The sequence below is a fragment of the Lampetra fluviatilis genome, chromosome 47 (assembly GCF_964198595.1).
Source record: "Lampetra fluviatilis chromosome 47, kcLamFluv1.1, whole genome shotgun sequence".
In the NCBI taxonomy this organism is placed as follows: Eukaryota; Metazoa; Chordata; class Hyperoartia; order Petromyzontiformes; family Petromyzontidae; genus Lampetra; species Lampetra fluviatilis.
The window spans coordinates 9,223,189-9,240,634 of NC_136321.1; the positions used below are offsets into that span (position 1 = coordinate 9,223,189).

General features: G+C 52.0%; 1 protein-coding gene across 2 annotated transcripts in view; it reads left to right on the forward strand.

The window, feature by feature from the left end:
• The window catches only part of ASCC3 (activating signal cointegrator 1 complex subunit 3), a 108,209-nt gene that overhangs the window by 30,008 nt on the left and 60,755 nt on the right, over positions 1-17,446 (forward strand). For both annotated transcript variants that reach the window (XM_078877367.1, XM_078877368.1), the window contains exons 18-30: positions 440-559; positions 1,375-1,539; positions 4,063-4,149; positions 4,750-4,926; positions 5,522-5,747; positions 9,372-9,526; positions 9,766-9,864; positions 11,403-11,571; positions 12,831-13,051; positions 13,187-13,272; positions 14,187-14,353; positions 15,048-15,193; positions 15,330-15,450. In XM_078877367.1, coding sequence (XP_078733493.1) covers positions 440-559; positions 1,375-1,539; positions 4,063-4,149; positions 4,750-4,926; positions 5,522-5,747; positions 9,372-9,526; positions 9,766-9,864; positions 11,403-11,571; positions 12,831-13,051; positions 13,187-13,272; positions 14,187-14,353; positions 15,048-15,193; positions 15,330-15,450 — 1,939 coding nt within the window. The remainder of the gene's footprint in view (positions 1-439; positions 560-1,374; positions 1,540-4,062; positions 4,150-4,749; positions 4,927-5,521; positions 5,748-9,371; positions 9,527-9,765; positions 9,865-11,402; positions 11,572-12,830; positions 13,052-13,186; positions 13,273-14,186; positions 14,354-15,047; positions 15,194-15,329; positions 15,451-17,446) is intronic.

Genomic DNA, 17,446 nt, shown 5'->3' on the forward strand with positions numbered 1-17,446 from the left:
AGGGGGCGGTGATTTATCAGCATCATCCCAATTTAGCAATTTGTAGCATGACGCTAGCACACTGGTTTACCCGCAGTATTAACCAGGTCACCCGCTGGATTCGAACCGTGTACCTGTGCAGCGCTCACACAAGGCCATGTCCTCGGATAACACATGAACTGCGTGTGTGTCAAGGGCAAGGCAATAAGGCCAGATTGTAGAGGTTCTGTAAGGGCAGATCTTAAAGGTCGGTTTTCAACTGCAACAGGGGTGTGTCTGACAGAAGGAAGGAAGCAATCGCGGGGGTGTGGTGGCATCTGGGGCATTGGCCGTGATGACCTTTTTGACGTAGATTACACCGTATCTCGATCGCACGCGCACGTGTGTTGACGTCAAAGCGGGCCGTCGAGACTGATGCGCCCGATTGAGCTCTGTGGCGTTTTATTTTCTCCCGGCGCAGATTTCCCTGGGAACCGTGACCAACGTGCAGGAGGCCGTGAGGTGGCTGAGCTACACGTACCTGTACGTCCGCATGCGAGCCAACCCACTGGCGTACGGAATCAGCTACAACACGCAGCAGGTGAGACGTACACACAAATGTGTCCAAGCGATATCTAGACAACGCAAAGGCTGGCGATTGTGACCCGGAGCTCGGGGCCCCATAGAATACCTTGCATGTCACGTGACACCGCCGTACAAGCCGGCAAAGGTGCAGCCCTGCAATTGCTTGCTTCCGCTACTGCAGGCGGAAGAAGGGCTGCCACTAGAGGGAGCTTTGGAGAAGCCCCGAATCTAGAATGTATTTGGCCTACTCTTCCATGCTGTATGAGGTGGGAGTGCCCACCACGCTTTATCCCGCCACACGCCAGCTGTCGATCGACTAACTTGTACCCATTCACACAGCTGGGTGGACAGAAGTGGGGCGGATTTAATAAACTCGCCCATTCTATCAACTGCCGCGCTGGGAGATGGAATCGAACTGGCGACCTCATCTCCCATTTACAACCGCGAGGCAGTGGTGGAATTTCCACATTCCTATGGCCGGGGCGAGTCTTATCATTATAAAAACTAGTGTTTACTTCCCCACAAAGTTGGTACTTATATAGTAACCCCAGATAAATGATGGACCTCATCGATCCCCATCCAGGATGTCAATCTCTATCCCTAGCATTTGCAAGCCCTACCGACTGAGCCACCTGGCTCTCAGGCGCTAGTAAACATTTCGTTAACCGCCTTCTCATTCCCGTGTATTTTTTGGCAAGCGAATCCCAAACGCCGGTCTCTTCTCTTGTGCATCTCCACGTTAGTCTCTCACTTCACGCCTCCATTGGCTCATGCCCTCGTCCGCGTGTCACCCTCTCTCCCCGTCCCCGTCGGCGCGTGTCCGCGGCGAAGGCCGACCCGTCGCTGCACAAGTTCCGCGAGCAGATGGTGGTGGACGCGGGCCGGAAGCTGGACAAGGCGCGAATGATTCGCTTTGACGAGCGCACGGGATACTTCTCGCCCACCGACACGGGACGCACGGCCAGCCACTTCTACATCAAGTACAACACCATCGAGGTGCGTGCGTGCTCGTGTGCGAGCGTGTGTGTTTTAGCGAGTAGCGCCGATGAAGGCCGGGACGACACACGAGGGGGTGGGTGGCCAGCGCCACGCCCGGCCACCTTTGTCTCCCCAGTGGCAGTGTTTACACACCGCACCAGGTACTCATTTGAGGCGTAGGGGTGTCGACCTAGGGGAGGCTCGCTCTTGACCGGTTCAGATAATTGTCACTGGTGTTGGCCGTGAGTGGGAATCATAGTGCAGAGCACTAACAGCTACACTACCGCTCCCCTTAATAGGTGCTTGCTAACACCACTTGCCCCATCAGCCTGTTAAATCTTCACGGGGGATCTTTGTCTCTGTGCATTGCGTGTGCTCATGCGTGCATGCGCTTGTGGCGCCTCCAGCGGTAATACAGCGGTTAGCGCACTGCACCTCGAACCCTCCGACCTGAGTTTCGATTCTCGCTCGTGGCCAACGAATATCAGAACCGGTCCTGGGTCTCTCCTAGGTCGACTCCGCCTTAAATTAGTACCTTGTGCACTGGGTAAACATCAGTGCTGGGGAGACGATGGCAGCCAGGCGTGGTGCTGGCCAGCCTCTTCCTCGTGTGCCTTACCGGCCTTAATAGGTGCTCGCTAACTAACAGCACTCGCCTCAACAAGGCTGTATGGGGGAACTTTGTTTTTTAGTCTCACTCGCATGTTTCCGGTTCCACCCGTGCACTGTCAGTCATACCACGGCTGGCAATGCCAGTGTTGAACGACCACAGTCATAGCTGCCAATGTCGGTACTGTCACTGTTAGTGCTGGCACTGTCAACGCCGTCGCTGTCACCGCTTTCACTCAGCGATGTGGCTCTTGGCAGTATCACTATCGATTTCACATCACGGCTACTGTTGTAAAAAACTATCACTGTCAGACGCCATCACAGCCATTGCCGCCACTAGCAGTGCGAACACTGTGAATGCTATCCGTGATCAAGTGAATGCTATCGGCACAATCGCAGGAAGTTCTATCCCTCTCATTTACACCGAATGCCAGAACTATGCCAGACCATCACAGCTAACGACTGCTGGCAAAGCCGTCGTGACGTGGCCAGCACCACAAGCACCCCACGCCTCCTTTGTCTCCACAATGCAAACAATGACCACTGCACCAGGTTACTTACTACTCACGTTTGGCTGTGAGGAGAGGCCCAATCCATCTACTATTTGGCCAACCCAGGGGCGAGTCATTTACTGCTCGAATAAGCATGGAGGTGGTGCTCATATCTTATTTGCAGCCCTGTGCCAGGAATAAAATAAAATCCACATTCCTATGGCAGGGCCAAGTCCAATCAATAGGACGGTGCACTGTGAACTTCCCCGCCAAGTGGTACTCGTTTATTTTTTATTCTAGAGGGGATGATTGGCTGAGACAAGCCCCAAACCAGGGTTTGAACTCGCAGGGTTAAGTTCACGAGCCGCTCGCTCTACCGCTGAGCCACCTGGCAGGCACCGTTACGTTTCCGCCATCTCGGCCTGATTGGTATCGGCGCATACTAACTCGTCCCGGGGAAAAGACATTGGCAGTAAATACCTCTTTATGGAAAATGCCTTTAAACTTATGCCTTTATTTAAATGAACATAAAGCGTTACGGCTTAGGGTAAATTAGCATTTAGATTGTGGTCCCACGGGACGGGGAGAAATATCCGAATTAAATTGAATAACATAGCTTTGACTGAGAGAGCTTTGTGTGTGGTGTGCCTCACTGCTTATGGGTTCAAAGACGAATGAGATAATTGTTTTAAGCTGAATTAGTAAATGATAATGCTTTACTGTTAGTATAAAGACATTAGAATTGTAAAAAGCCAGATAAAAAAAACACTTCTCAGAATACTCTCTGATGTATTTTCCTGATTGCTATAGTGGTACCCGTACGCCTTTTGGCGTCCTCTGTTCTAACACTGTTTGAGACGAGGCTCAAAGAAAGATGTCTGGTGTGGACCGATCAGTTTCAAGGACAATGCATATATTATCAGAGTAGGTTTTTTTTTTTGCATTCTGACCACAAGCATTGTGGTTAATGCAGACGTGATTCCTTGTAAAGGTTTCAGTTTGGTGTTTTAACATCTTAACACCTGTTTTGTTGCCAGAAAAAAGTGGAAAACCCTATTATCAGTGGTACCATATATTGCGTTCATGTTTGAACACGTGTATTTTGCATACAGCTACCAGTAGTTCACTGGGTAACATGCTAAGTAGGTTGCAAGAGTCCCACACCTCTGCCCAACAAATATTGTCATGAATAAAAAATAATCTCACTCTCTTTTGCGAAGCTGGCATTTAAAGCTCCACTGATATTTTTCGCAACTAAGCCTATACAACACGTTGTTGATTCAAATTAACCGTTACAATTGCACTACGTACATTGAATCGCAACACGTAGAATTCAGTTATTTACGGTTTCTAAAATTTTGTACGGAAAGTATACGCTGGGGTTTTGTCGTAATTTAAACGGCGTTTCGCTGTCTCCGTTTCGTTTCTCCTCTTGTCGCAGACTTTCAACGACTACTTTGGCCCGCACCTGACGGAATCGGACGTGTTATCGATGGTGTGCAAGGCAGAGGAGTTTGAGCAGATCAAGGTGGGACTGCATGGCAATTGCAGACAGTATGAGCATTTTTGCAAAGGCATCCCCATGCCCATTGAATGTTTGTTCTCAATCAACCAATTTCATTGTTCATGCAGATGCCAATCGGTCTGTATTTAATTTTTTATCGTTCTATCTTTTACCCAATGTTATACCGATTCTGCTATCGGCGTCACATCCACCAACTCTTGTCTCCGACGCGCTGGCTCCGTTAGCGTGCGTCACCACGCCTGGCCCGCACTATCGGCAACTGCTACGTCAGCCTGCTGTGTGTGTGCCTGTAGGTGTCTGGGGAGTGGTAGCGTAGCGGTTAGTGTGCTGCACTATGAACCTGGCGACCCGGGTTTGATGCCCGCTCACGGTCAACACCAGTGACGATTATCTGAACCGGTCCTGGGCCCCCTCCTAGGTCGACTCAGCCTCAAATGAGTTCCTTGTGCGGTGTGTTAAAAGCGGTCGGGCGTGGTGGTGGCTACCCGCCCCCACGTGTGCCGTGCCGGCCTTCATAGGCGCTCGCTCACAGCACTTGCCCCAACAGTCTGTTACAGGCTATACGGGGGATCTTTGTATTTGCTCCCCTGGGCTGCTGAGCAGGTGCGAGAGGATGAACTCGGCGAGCTCGAGCAGCTGGCCGACGGCTACTGCCTGCTGCCCGTGGCCGGCGGCGTGGAGAACGGCTACGGCAAGGTGAACATCCTGCTGCAGACGTACATCTCGCGCGGGGACGTCGACTGCTTCTCGCTCGTGTCCGACCTCTCCTACATCGCCCAGGTGGGTCTGGATGGCACGCTCCGCGAGTGTGGTGAATACGAGAGACGGTGGTCGTTGATAAACGACGTCACGAAGCGGTCCTTGGAAGAGCCGTGCGTGGTTCCGGAGCTGCAGGTTGTCGACCTCTGGTCTAAATGATGGGCGTTTGTACGATTGTGGGGGCGTGATTGATTGCGTGTGTCTGCCTGTGTTTCAGTGCGTCTTGGTGTTGTTCTATGTGTCTGCCTGTTTGTGTGTTGGTCTGTGGCTCTGTTGCCAGGCTGCCCTGTTAGATGGCTGGTTTGTCTGTCGGTTGGTTGATTGGTTGGTTGTTATGGTGATTCATTGGATAGATCGTAGGTTAGTTAGTTGGCTGGCTGGTTAAGTGTTTGGCTTAGTGGTTGGATGATTAAGTGCTTTAGTGTTTGGTAAAAATGGTTGGCGGTTGGTGGGCTGGTTAAATAGTCGGTTTAAGTGGTTCATGGCTTGGTTCATTTGATTTGTTTGCCGATTAACCATTCCAACTCCCAATTGAGTAGGTAGACACTTTGACCACGAGGACATGGAACGAGTCCTTCCCCGTTCCAAAACACGTCCGTCCGTCTCCCCCTGGCAGAACGCAGCGCGAATCGTGCGCTCCCTCTTCGAGACGGCGCTTCGCAAGCGCTGGCCCACCATGACGAGCCGCCTCCTGGCCCTGAGCAAGGCCATCGACCGCCGCCTCTGGGGCTGGGCCCACCCGCTGCGCCAGTTCTCGGCACTGCCGCACACGACGCTCGAGAAGCTGGAGGCGCGCAAGATGACGGTCGACAACCTCCGAGACATGAGCAGCCACGACATAGGTAGCGTGTTGTGGCACATCGCAATCTCGTGGCTCGTTCAGCCGCGTTCATTCTAATGATCGTTCAACTGCTCGCTCATTCGATTGTCCGTGTGTTCAACTGCTCGCTCATTCATCCGATTGCTCATTCGACTGATGCATTACGTGTGACGCACACACGTGTTTATTTTTGCATGCGAAGGCGTGTGTGCACTCGCACGCACCATAGATGAGAAGCAGTCGTGGCACATTGGTTAGTGTGCCTGGCTGCAAGCCCAGCTACCTGGGTTCGATTTCCGCCACGGCTAACATCTAGTGGCGATTGATATCTAAACCGTCAGTCCTTTGCCTCTCCTAGGCTGGCGGCTCATCTTGAAATGAGAACCTGGTCCCTCTCGGCTAAGATTAGCGCTGGGGCAGGCATTAACAGTTGGGCACGGTGCACCTTTTCTCGAGTGCGCCGTGCCGTCCGTCATAGTTTCTCGCTGACAGCACTATGGTCCCAACAGTCTGTTTGTTAATACAGAGCGAGGGGGAATCTTTGTCCTCGTTCTTGCACACAGCAGAAGTAATGAATGTGCAAACCACACTCGAACGAACACACCCTGTACGGGCGGCCAGGTGGAACAGATTGCATTTGCACATTTCTCCGAGTTATACGGCACACCCTATAAAACGCCGCTGCCTCTAAATTTAACGGGGCCAAGGCCCGTCTAATGGGCCGACCTGTCTGGTTTGTTTTACTAGCCACGATTTACGGGAGCCCGCATCTCTCAAAGGCATTTCAAGCGGAGGTATTGTTCCCTTGTGCTCCGTTTTGGACACAAATGCCCCTCTTTGTTGTTTGGTTCTGTATCGGGCGCTCCATCTTCTTAGACATCAGACGGCATCGGAGGGGGGCCGCACCTGTGCCCGACGTGTTGTGCGCAACTCTGCCAGCTCGTCTGAGTCTGTCTGCGTTGGCTATGATAGTGATGATGATGAACGGGGAGGTGCTGCTGTGTGAGCACAATGGCCAAAGGTGAATCGCCAAGCTGAATGGCTTCTCCCTGTGGCACGTGGAATGCAAAACATAGATATAATTATTTAAATAATAACATTGTTATTTTTTTTTACATCAGAGTGAAATGCATGCGTCGTCTTTTTTTATTGATTGTTCTTACCCGGTTTCTAGCTTGCCCGTGTTTAGCAAGCTCCTGGGTAGTGGTTGTGATTCGTGTTGCGATTGGTAAATCTGAGAAAGGTAGATGGTGTAGAGACATTAGGCTTTGTGTTCATAAGTATTGCTTCTTGTAGACCGTGGAATCGCATCAATCAATTTAATCACGGTAATAATCTACAGCCCTCTGTCAATCTCCTGCTGATTGAAGACGTCCGCTTGCTGCGAAAGGTCATGGCGGATGTTTGACCGTACTTCACCCTACTCGGTCGGTGTGCCTCGATGGAAGCAGGTGCCCCAGGGAATGGTTCAGATACCCGGCCGCCACTGACCTGTGACCCGTTGGTTCGCACTGCAGTGCGCTGCAGTGCAGTGCAGTGCGAATGGCAGAGAAGACGCTGGATGGTGGAGACGGTCAGTCACTGAGCAACGACTTGACGAGGCGGGACTGTCAGTCGTGTGGAACATCACGTGGGAGGATTTGAAGGCGACGTGGGTCCAGCAGAGCTTTTCCACAGATATTTATCCCGATTGTGCTGTCGACGTCACGCCGTGAGTTGAAGAATCTTGCCGGTTCTGAGCCAGTTGCAACCCTTCGTGCGAGAAAATGGCCCACCACGGAGGCAAATTTCATGGAGACTTCTGAACTCTGGTCCCCAGAGTGGAGAGCAGCACTGTCCTACTCGCTCTGCATATGAGAGTACGGTTCCGGACCTGATGGTCAAAATCAAACCAATATTTTAATTCTTATAGCTATAATTTAGCTGAATTAAGTACGCAGCTCAATTTAATGGGGTCTTGCAGTCATTTGTGACTGGGCTAAGGCAATAAACTCACTGGACTTGACAACTCGGGGTAATCTTAGTTGGCTGTCCTGTATCGAACCCAGCATCTCAGCGGTGCCAGCTCAGCACCATGACCTTTGACCCCAACGCAGTCACTTACCCCCGAGAGGAATTTTAAGCGTGGCGAGGAGGCTCTTGTAAAGGCAGCAAATGTGAGTCCATCGCGGTTAGTTAGCGGCAACACCCTGGGGCACCAGCCTTGCCTATTCAACCGTCTCCTCCTGCGTTTACGTCCCTTTAAAGTAGCAGACCAGAGTTTTGAATTTCTCATTCGTTTGCCTCCACGCCTGCCTATCCCCATCGCCATCGCGTGTGCTCCCGTCCGACCTCGGCCGGGGGCGGCTGTTGTGACAAGCGTCGAGACGCTTGCGTGGTTCCCGGGCAGCCGTGCGTAACGGCACACCGACACACGGCACTTGTGGTAAATTTCCCGTGACGGCCGTGGGTTTTTTGGCAAGGGGGAGCCGTAACTCTTCAGAAAAGACACACCTCGCCATCCCAACCCCCCCCCCCATCCCGACCCCACACTGATCACGCTCGTTGCGTCACGACCGTGGAATAAAAGAAGGGGAAAAGGGCAGGGCAGGTCTCCCGTGTGTTGGCTTCCTTATCTCACGTTTACGAGTGAATGGGCAGCGGGGGTGGTGACGTGGCCCCAGCGGTGCGGAGCGTTTGCCGCTCGTTGCCGGAGGTTCGTGGTTTGGTTCGAAGCCAACGAGGCTTCACTGGTTATCTCCGCGGCGCGTATTGACCGTACAGAAATGCGCGCCGTGGACGTTCAAAATCCCCCCTGGTGTCATTGGAAAGGAGCGTAGGCCCATTGTGGTCGACATTTTTGCCAAGTTTTAAAAATGACACCGCAAATTCCTCGATTGGGATTGTGCACGGCAGCTTCGCTCCCCACTGGCAGCTCGCATGAATCGCATTCGCAGCGTGAAATCGGCCTGCACTCATCTCATGGCGGGACAAAGAGCCGAGTTGAGGGTACGCCGCCTACTGGATCATTCATAGCGGTGCCACGGTGGCGGGGATGTTAACCACCTCGCCTGGTATGCAGGGGCTCGTGGGTTCGATCCTGACCCTGACGCCTGCTGTATTTTTGCAGTTTGCGTGTCTTTCTCCCTGTGGATTTTTCTCCCGGTCCTCCGGTTTTTCCCTCTGCGTTTAGAATCAACATCACGCGTTTAAGAGTATTCGGCTGCTTTAAATAGTTTAAATAGTTTTAGTGTCAGTCTGGCTCGGTATCTCGCACGATTGATTGGAAGTGCTCTCAAGTCTTCTTCTTCCATATGGCTGATGTAGATGCAGAGCAACAACTACAATTTCACATCAAGGTGATCAAGCCAGGTAATCGCAGGTATCACTGTGATGTCTGCTTCGTATTTGTGGATCGGGCATTGCATCGTTATATGTTGTACGGTTCGTTCTGGATGGCCACGGCCGCAAACTGGAGGGTTTTATATTTTTCATTTGTGCATCGGGTATTGGCATCTGCCATTTGGTATGTGCAGTGGATGTCGTTTAGGTTGGACCATGAGCTTCGCGGAAGATCAATCCCCGGCATCGCCTGCGTTCGGGTCTTTCACAATGAGTGCTTGAAGTGACTGCCGCTTCTCCCCTTCCCACCCACGCATGCACGCAGGACACATGATCCATCACGTGGCAATGGGTCAGAAGATCAAGCAGTGCGTCCAGCAGATCCCGACGCTGGCCCTAGAGGCCTCTATCCAGCCCATCACGCGCACCGTGCTACGCGTGCGTCTCTCCATCACGGCCGACTTCACCTGGTGCGACCAGGTGAGCTGCTACTCAAGGATATTCGCAAGCGTTGTCCGACCATTCGTAGGCGTCAGGTATGCAACGATGCCTTGAAACACCGCGCCTCCGATTAGCACGGTTGGCTACGTACGGTGCGAAAGAAGTTCGAGATACATCCAACATGGATATGTCGCCACCACAATCGTACGTTAATGACTAAATCAAAACGTAACTGCTCGATTGTTGATGACGTGTTTGTTTATCTAAACCACGTCAAGGTTCACGGCTCTGTTGGCGAACCGTGGTGGATCTGGGTTGAGGACCCCACCAACGATCACATCTACCACTCAGAGAACTTCATGATCCTCAAGAAGCAGGTGAGGTGACATTCGCACTCGTCCTACCCTCGCGCCGCGTGGACACCCCACAGGCTTGGTGAGCCACTCGCATACTCGTAACCCGAGTGTCTAACTGACAGCGTATATCCAGAGTGTGTAATCGCCTTCATGTCCAGCTGAAACTGACATGTGGTACGGTGCTTCGTAGTCGGAGCGTCTAGATCAGAGCGGAAACCGACGACCCGCAACTTTAATTCGTGCGGCTCACAGCCACATGAGGCCTTGCACTTCCAAAAAAGCCTATATTTATTCGTCAACACGAGCATCTCGGCCTTGCTTTTCGGGCACTGGAGGGAAATATGTTTAACCGCCAACATTGCGTTCCTAATGTTGGTGCGCCCATCCACCGCTGTTGCTGCAGCGGCCGCTTGCTTCGACGGAAGGAATAATAATAATGCCAACTTGTACCGCTGCGCCGCCACTGCACGGCGTTCGCGCGCCGTTGAAGTGAGAGAGGGGACGCGCGGAACCACAGATGAGTGGGAAAGGAAGCCGGCCGGTGAGCCGGTGCCAAGTTCCTCACCCCAACATCTGCGGTCCCCTATAGATTAAGGTGTCATCGGCCAATTCGAAGCGACCGAGCGGGGTTTTAATGTGTTGCCCAACAAAGGTATTTAAAAATGTTAATATATTAGTAAGTAAGAAAGTTAGTCAGTTTTATATAGCGCCATTCACACAAGGCCTCGGAGCGCTTTCTGTTGAGCGTCTAGGTAACAGTCTGAATGTATAAATAATCATAGCCTACGTGTCTGCATCGTAGCCTGAGAGAAAACTCAATATTGCATGTGAATACGAGACGGGGTGGATCCTTGGTGAATAACGGTAACGAAGCAAAGAGCCCACACGCGGCACCGGAGCCCCAGGTTGCCTCGAGGAAAACGTGAATGTATGAGGCTGAGGGTTGTCACCGTGCATGTGAGGTTCTAAAAATGAGCTGTCGGTCATGTTGGGATACACACGGAGTTAAGCAAGACCTTACTTCGAAATGCACAACTTGTACAAATATATGAAATCTAAACACGTTTTCCAGCAGCAGTAGCAGCAGCGTTCACAGCATTCATAACCAGCAGTAGCATGCTGTTTAATTTCTGGTAACATCTGAAATGTATTAATGCAGAGTCAACTCTTGATTATGCGGGGTAATTAATGGGCAGGATTGTAGGCCGCATGGAATAAAAAAAAACATGGAAAATGAAAAACAGACGTTAAATTAAGATTTAAAAGAACCCCCATACTATTGTAATGAATACAGTGAATGTGTTGCATTTGTATTGCTTCAAAGCGCGCTAACCTGCTACGCCACCGCTCCACACGTAAAGCTCCACGCACGCACGCACTCTCACTCTGCAGAACGGGGGGAGGTACAAACAATCTCCGCACAGAAAGGCGCCCCAGTCGGCAATTGAACCCAGGCACTCGTTGCCGTGATGCGTAACCGTTACCACCACGCTGCCGCCGTTAAGATGAAGTCACCGTCGAGATCCTTGCGTCCTCCTCCCCTCCCACCGGCCTGTCAGGTGCTGTCCCAGGAGGCGCAGTGCGTCACGTTCACCATCCCCATCTTCGAGCCGCTGCCCTCGCAGTACTACGTGCGCGCCGTGTCGGACCGCTGGCTGGGCTCGGAGGCCGTGTGCCCCATCAACTTCCAGCAGCTGATCCTGCCAGAGAGGCACCCGCCACACACTGGTACCGCCGCTGCTACTACTACTACGACTACTCTAAAGCGATAACAAAACTAAAACTATTATTATTTTACCAGGTAAAGGCCCCACTGAGCTATTTGGCTCTTTCTCAGAAGAGATACGGCCACAAGTGATAGCTCAACGAAGTTGTTTATCATCTGGAAATGTATAGCAGCCAAATACTGTAAATGCATGTTTCTGTATGTGGAGGGAAAAAAACCGGAGCACCCGGAGAAAAGTCCACACAACCATTGGGAGAGAGAACATGCAAGAAGAAGACTTGAGCACTGCCAATCAATAGTGCGAGATACCGAGTCAGACTGACTCTAAAACTATTTAAACTATGTAGAGCAGCCGAATGCTCTTGACCGCATGTTGATTCTAAATGCAGAGGGAAAAACCGGAGGGCCTGGAAAAAAATTCTCACGACCATGGGGAAAGAGACATGCAAACTCCAAATATACAGCAGCCAGGCGTCCGGGTTGGGATCGAGCCCACAACCTCCTGTATACCAGGCGAGGCAGATAACATCTCGCCACCGGGGTACCTACTCATCGATGAATGGATGAACCGAGCTGCTTGGTTTTTCAGGTCACGTCCTCCTTTGAGTTTCTATCAAGGCCCCCTCTCGCCGATGGCCAGCCCGGCATGGCTCTGGAGGTGCAGAAGCCAGGCCGTGCATGCAGCCGGTGTCGCTCAGGGATGAACGCGTCGAGACGCGTGTAGATGATGTGGTTGTCGCTGCGTTTGAGTTGTGCGCTCGATCGAGTCCCTGGCCCTGCTTGGCCCCGAGCTAGACTCGGCTCGACAAAGAGCTAGTGGGAAAGCGCCCATACCTTGATGGCCCCCACGCTGGCTGAGATCTGTGGAGCCATTGGAAAAGGCGTCAGAGTAGAAAACCTAACTTAAAACGAGGGGTTGTCCTAGCAAATGCAATGATCCATATTTAGTTTTTGGTGCGGCCACGTAGTAGTTTTATGCCAAAAGTCTTCTCATGAACCCTCCACCACCTGACCAAGGTTCATTACTTGATGAAGCTCAGAGCGGTCGGTGTAAAAAGCCAGGTCTCGATGTTAATTAAATTCTGTCACGAACAGCCTTTAAGGGACCAGCAAGGATCGTTCTCGATCAGAATTGGATCGGTCTTTTGTCAGGTGGCGTCGCGATAACGACGAGAGCTTTGCCCTGAGACCACCACCACACTGTGGCCTGACCGCGGCTCCCCGTGTGTGCTACCTTCCCCGCGTGCCCACTCCCCTGCAGAGCTGCTGGACCTGCAGCCGCTTCCCGTGAGCGCGCTAGGCGACACGCGGCTGGAGGCCCTCTACCGCTTCACGCACTTCAACCCCGTGCAGACGCAGATCTTCCACACGCTGTACCACGGGGACGGCAACGTTCTGCTGGGCGCACCCACAGGCTCCGGCAAGACCGTGGCGGCAGAGCTCGCCATCTTCCGCATCTTCAACGCTCACCCCGGAGCCAAGGTCCGGTCTCGGTCGCCGGCGTTTCGGTGTTTTGTTGCGATTGGTGTGGTCTATCCGCTGCTGGATGCAGGCCTCCTTAACACGTCACCGGCTTCCGCGCCTTTGAATGCTCGCCCCTGCGCACGTGTCTGGCAGGCGGTGTACATCGCTCCCCTAAAGGCCTTGGTGCGGGAGAGGATGGAGGACTGGAAGGTTCGACTGGAACAGAAGCTGGGAAAGAGGTGGTTCATCTCACATCTCACGCAGTACAAGGCCTTTTTCCCCACTTGATGGAACTGTGTGGTACCATGCCCAGTGCTGGCTTACGCAGTGCTTTGGCTTGTGGATAGTCCAGAGATCATGTAGATTAAGGAACAAATAAATAGATCGATAGAATGGATGGACGGGTGGGTGGGTAGGTGCCTGGGTTGTTAGGTGAGACAGCGGTTCAGTGGGTTCATAGGTGTATTAATCAGTAGGTCATTGGGTGATGGAAAGGTGGCTGCATCACAGCTCAAGCCTACAGCAACTGGTATCCCAAAGCAGTCTCCCACCTAAGTGATGGTAAGCAGGCTCAACCTTACTTAACTTCCGAGATTCTACACTAATCGGTCACGCACTCCATGGCATGACACAAATTGTGTAGTCACTGCGTGTGTGCTCAGCGGTAGTGTAGCGGTTAGCGCGCTGCGCTACGAACCTGGCGACCCGGGTTTGATTCCCGCTCACGGCCAACACCAGTGACGATTATCTAAACCGGTCCTGGGCCTCCCCTATGTCGACTCGGCCTCAAATGAGTACCTGGTGTGGTGTGTAAACTTCACCACTAGGGAGACAAATGCGGCTGGGCGTGGTCTTGGCCACCCATCCTCTCGTGTACCATTCTGGCCTTCATAGATGCTCGCTAACAGCACTTGCCCCAACAGTCTACTCGGGCTTTGATACCTGCTGACAGCCAACACCAGTGACAATTATCTGAACCGATCAAGGGCATCGCCTATGTCGACTCAGCCTCAATTGAGTACTTGGTCCGGTGTGTAAACATCGCCACTGGGGGAAACATAGGCGGCCAGGTGCTGCTCGCTAACAGCCTCAGCAGTTCTGGTTAAGGCTATACGGGGGGGGGGATCTCTGTGTGTGTGTGCGCCGCTGCCAGGGTGGTGGAGCTCACGGGCGACGTGACCCCAGACGCCCGTGCCATCGCGAGCGCCGACCTGATCGTCACAACCCCCGAGAAGTGGGACGGCGTGAGCCGCAGCTGGCACAGCCGCTCCTACGTCAAGCAGGTGGCGCTGCTCGTTATCGACGAGATACACCTGCTGGGTAAGTGGCTCCATTGCCCTGAGTGTGCAGACGCGTGTGCGTGCGTGTGGGATTGAGTGTATAGATGTGTAGTGCAGCGGTTAGCGTACTGCTCGGCAAACCTGGCGGCCCGATTCCAGCTCACGGCCAAGACCAGTGAAGAATATCCGAATCCGTCCTGGGCGTCCCCTAGATCGACTCTGCCTCAAATGAGTACCTGGTGCAGTGCGTAAACATCGCTACTAGGGAGAGAGAAGTGGCCGGGCGGGCGTGGTGCTGGCCACCCACCCCCTCGTGTGCCGTGCCGGACTTCATAGCACTTGGCCCAAAAGTTTGTTTGGGAGGATCTTTGTCATTGTATTGGTATTGCAGTGGTTCGCACAGCGTGCTACAATCCATGCCACCTGCGTTCCAGAGAGAATGTATGCGAGTGGTGGCATCATCGTTCACACACCGTGGCATTTGCTCAGGGGTCTTCACTGCGTCGTCTTGGGAAATCTACTTCTAGCTGAGCACCACCGGCAGGGAAGGGTAACGCCAAACACATGTTTGAGCAGCACGACAGGCTGACTTACATAAAATTAATATGCGAGTGAGTTAACGAGCGTTGCAAGCTGTGAGCTGGTGAGTAATTGGGTGCGTGAGTGATCGACGGGCGAGTGAGCGAGCTGCGAGCCAGCGAGTGAGCGAGTAAACGGTCTCCGTGCCATTGCAGGCGATGACCGAGGTCCGGTGCTGGAAGTGATCGTGTCTCGCACAAACTTCATCTCGTCGCACACGGAGAAGCCGGTGCGCGTGGTCGGGCTGTCCACGGCGCTCGCCAATGCCAGGGACCTCGCCGATTGGCTTGCCATCAAAGAGGTGATTCAAGTCACCTGTTGTATTTGTACATGTGCGTCCTCGTGTGTGTGCATGCTCGTGTGTATGCACACGTGTATGTGTGTACTCGTGTGTGTGTGCTCGTGTTACTCACCGTGTGCGTGCGTGGTCCACACAGGTTGGCCTCTTCAACTTCCGTCCGTCTGTGCGTCCCGTGCCCCTTGAGGCTCACATTCACGGCTTCCCAGGGCAGCACTACTGCCCTCGCATGGCAACCATGAACAAGCCGACCTTCCAAGGTGCTGCCCCCGTGCACATCATTTCACTCACTCGACCGCTCGCTCAACCACATTCTCTCTCAATCTCTCACTCACTCAATCTAATACTCGCCCAATAATTTGCTCAAACCCCCGAACCACTCACTTTTACCCTCACTTTTACCACTGGCTTACTCAATATGAGTGGATATCTGTGTGTGTGCATCTATATATGTGTGCATCTATATGTGTGCGTGTGTGAATTTGTATGTATATGTAGATATGTGCGTGAGGTTTCATGGGTGCGAGTGTGTACATGAGTGTGCCTGTGTATATATGTGGAGAGCGGTAGTGCAGCGGTTAGCGCGCTGCGCTACGAACCCGGTGACCCAAGTTAAAACTCCTGCTCACAGCCAACATCAGTGGGCGATTATGAACCTATCCTAGGCCTCCCCTAGGTCGACTCGGCCTCAAATGAGATATTATTTGTGAGCTTAAATGGACGTGAACACACTAGCATGCACACACACACACTAATAAGTGATGTACGGCATACATTTATTTTACGTAGAAAAAATAGTGCTTTAAAAAAAAATATTCCTATCTCCGTCTTGCGGTACAACTGTTCATATTTGCACATAGCTATTGGTAATCTGTGTGGTACATTTCAGTGATTAATTTAGGAGTTTTTTGTTTGTAGTTTTCGTGAAAATCTGTCGGTTTAGCCTTGGGTTATTGACAGACACGATATTTCTTGGGCACAGAATCGCTCGCCAAACAGCCGACTTGCACGTCGGCAAGATTACAGCCGTAAAATGTGTGGATTTATAGACACCGCCAACTCAGCGATTCATTTCCACAGCCGGTGGAGCTCACGAGCTCGCGGCAGCTTGCTTGCGGTTGGCGGTACGTACGTTGAAAGTTTCTTTAGAGATTGAATCATCATTGTGAAAATAATGACGCTCGCAAAAAAAAAACGAAGCTATTTTTACTTTACCAGGTAAGGCATCTCTCTTTAAGAAGCGGCTTTGCCACAAATGATAGCGCAACAAAGTCACTTATCATGTGGACATTTATGGGAACCAAATATTATAAACGCATGTTTCTACAAGTGGAGGAAAAAACTGGAGGACCCAGAGAATAATCCACACGACCACAGGGAGAAAATGCAAACTCCAAATATACAGCAGGCTTTAGGGTCGGGATCAAACCCACGACCTCCTGTAAACCAGGCGAGGTGGTTAACATCTCACCCACCATGGTGCCACATCCCTGGGACTTGCAGCTAAGCGCACCAACTCTCGCCCTTTCACCGTCTCAAACTTCCTGAGCCTTCGTGTGCTCATTTCACTCAGCCCCGGATGAAACTTTTTTGCTAAATAAATAACATACGCCCACACCCAAAAAACAACATCCCTTTTGTGTTCGAAACACAATTTGCAGCTACTGTGTATTATCGGGAGGCAGCATTTTTCTTCTCTTGTTGTGTATTGTGTGTGTGTGTGGCTTTTCCGCCCACTTAATGTCACGCTGCATTGGGTCAGTAGCATTTACCAGTCACCGGGTCTCCGCACAAATGCGCACGGACGTTATGATTAATGGGGTCATAATGTGGATATGGCTGCCACTGCTGTCTGTTGAGGGAGCTGCTGATTGAATGGAACGCGCTCTATTTAGCGCCAATTATTCTTCGCACGTGGATTGTAGAGGCTTGTTGAAGATTTGTTGAAATTTGCGTGCGAGCACTACTCCCGTCTTACCCCCTCGTAGCTTGCTGCTGCGTGGCGGCGTCTGAATGCGTCGTGGTGCTGTGTGTGGATTAATCCGCGTGTGTGGATTAACCCGCGTGTGTGTAGTCTGTGAATTCATCAGTTGGTAACATTGGAAGCGTTTGTCGAACCCTCGTAAGATCTCAACCAATGCATTCCGATGGGTTGATAAAATTTGGGACCACAATGTGGGAAACCAAGTGGATTTTCTATAAGACAAATTGGCTTTTGCCAGAAAGGACGTGGAATGTCCACCAGTCATGCAGAAC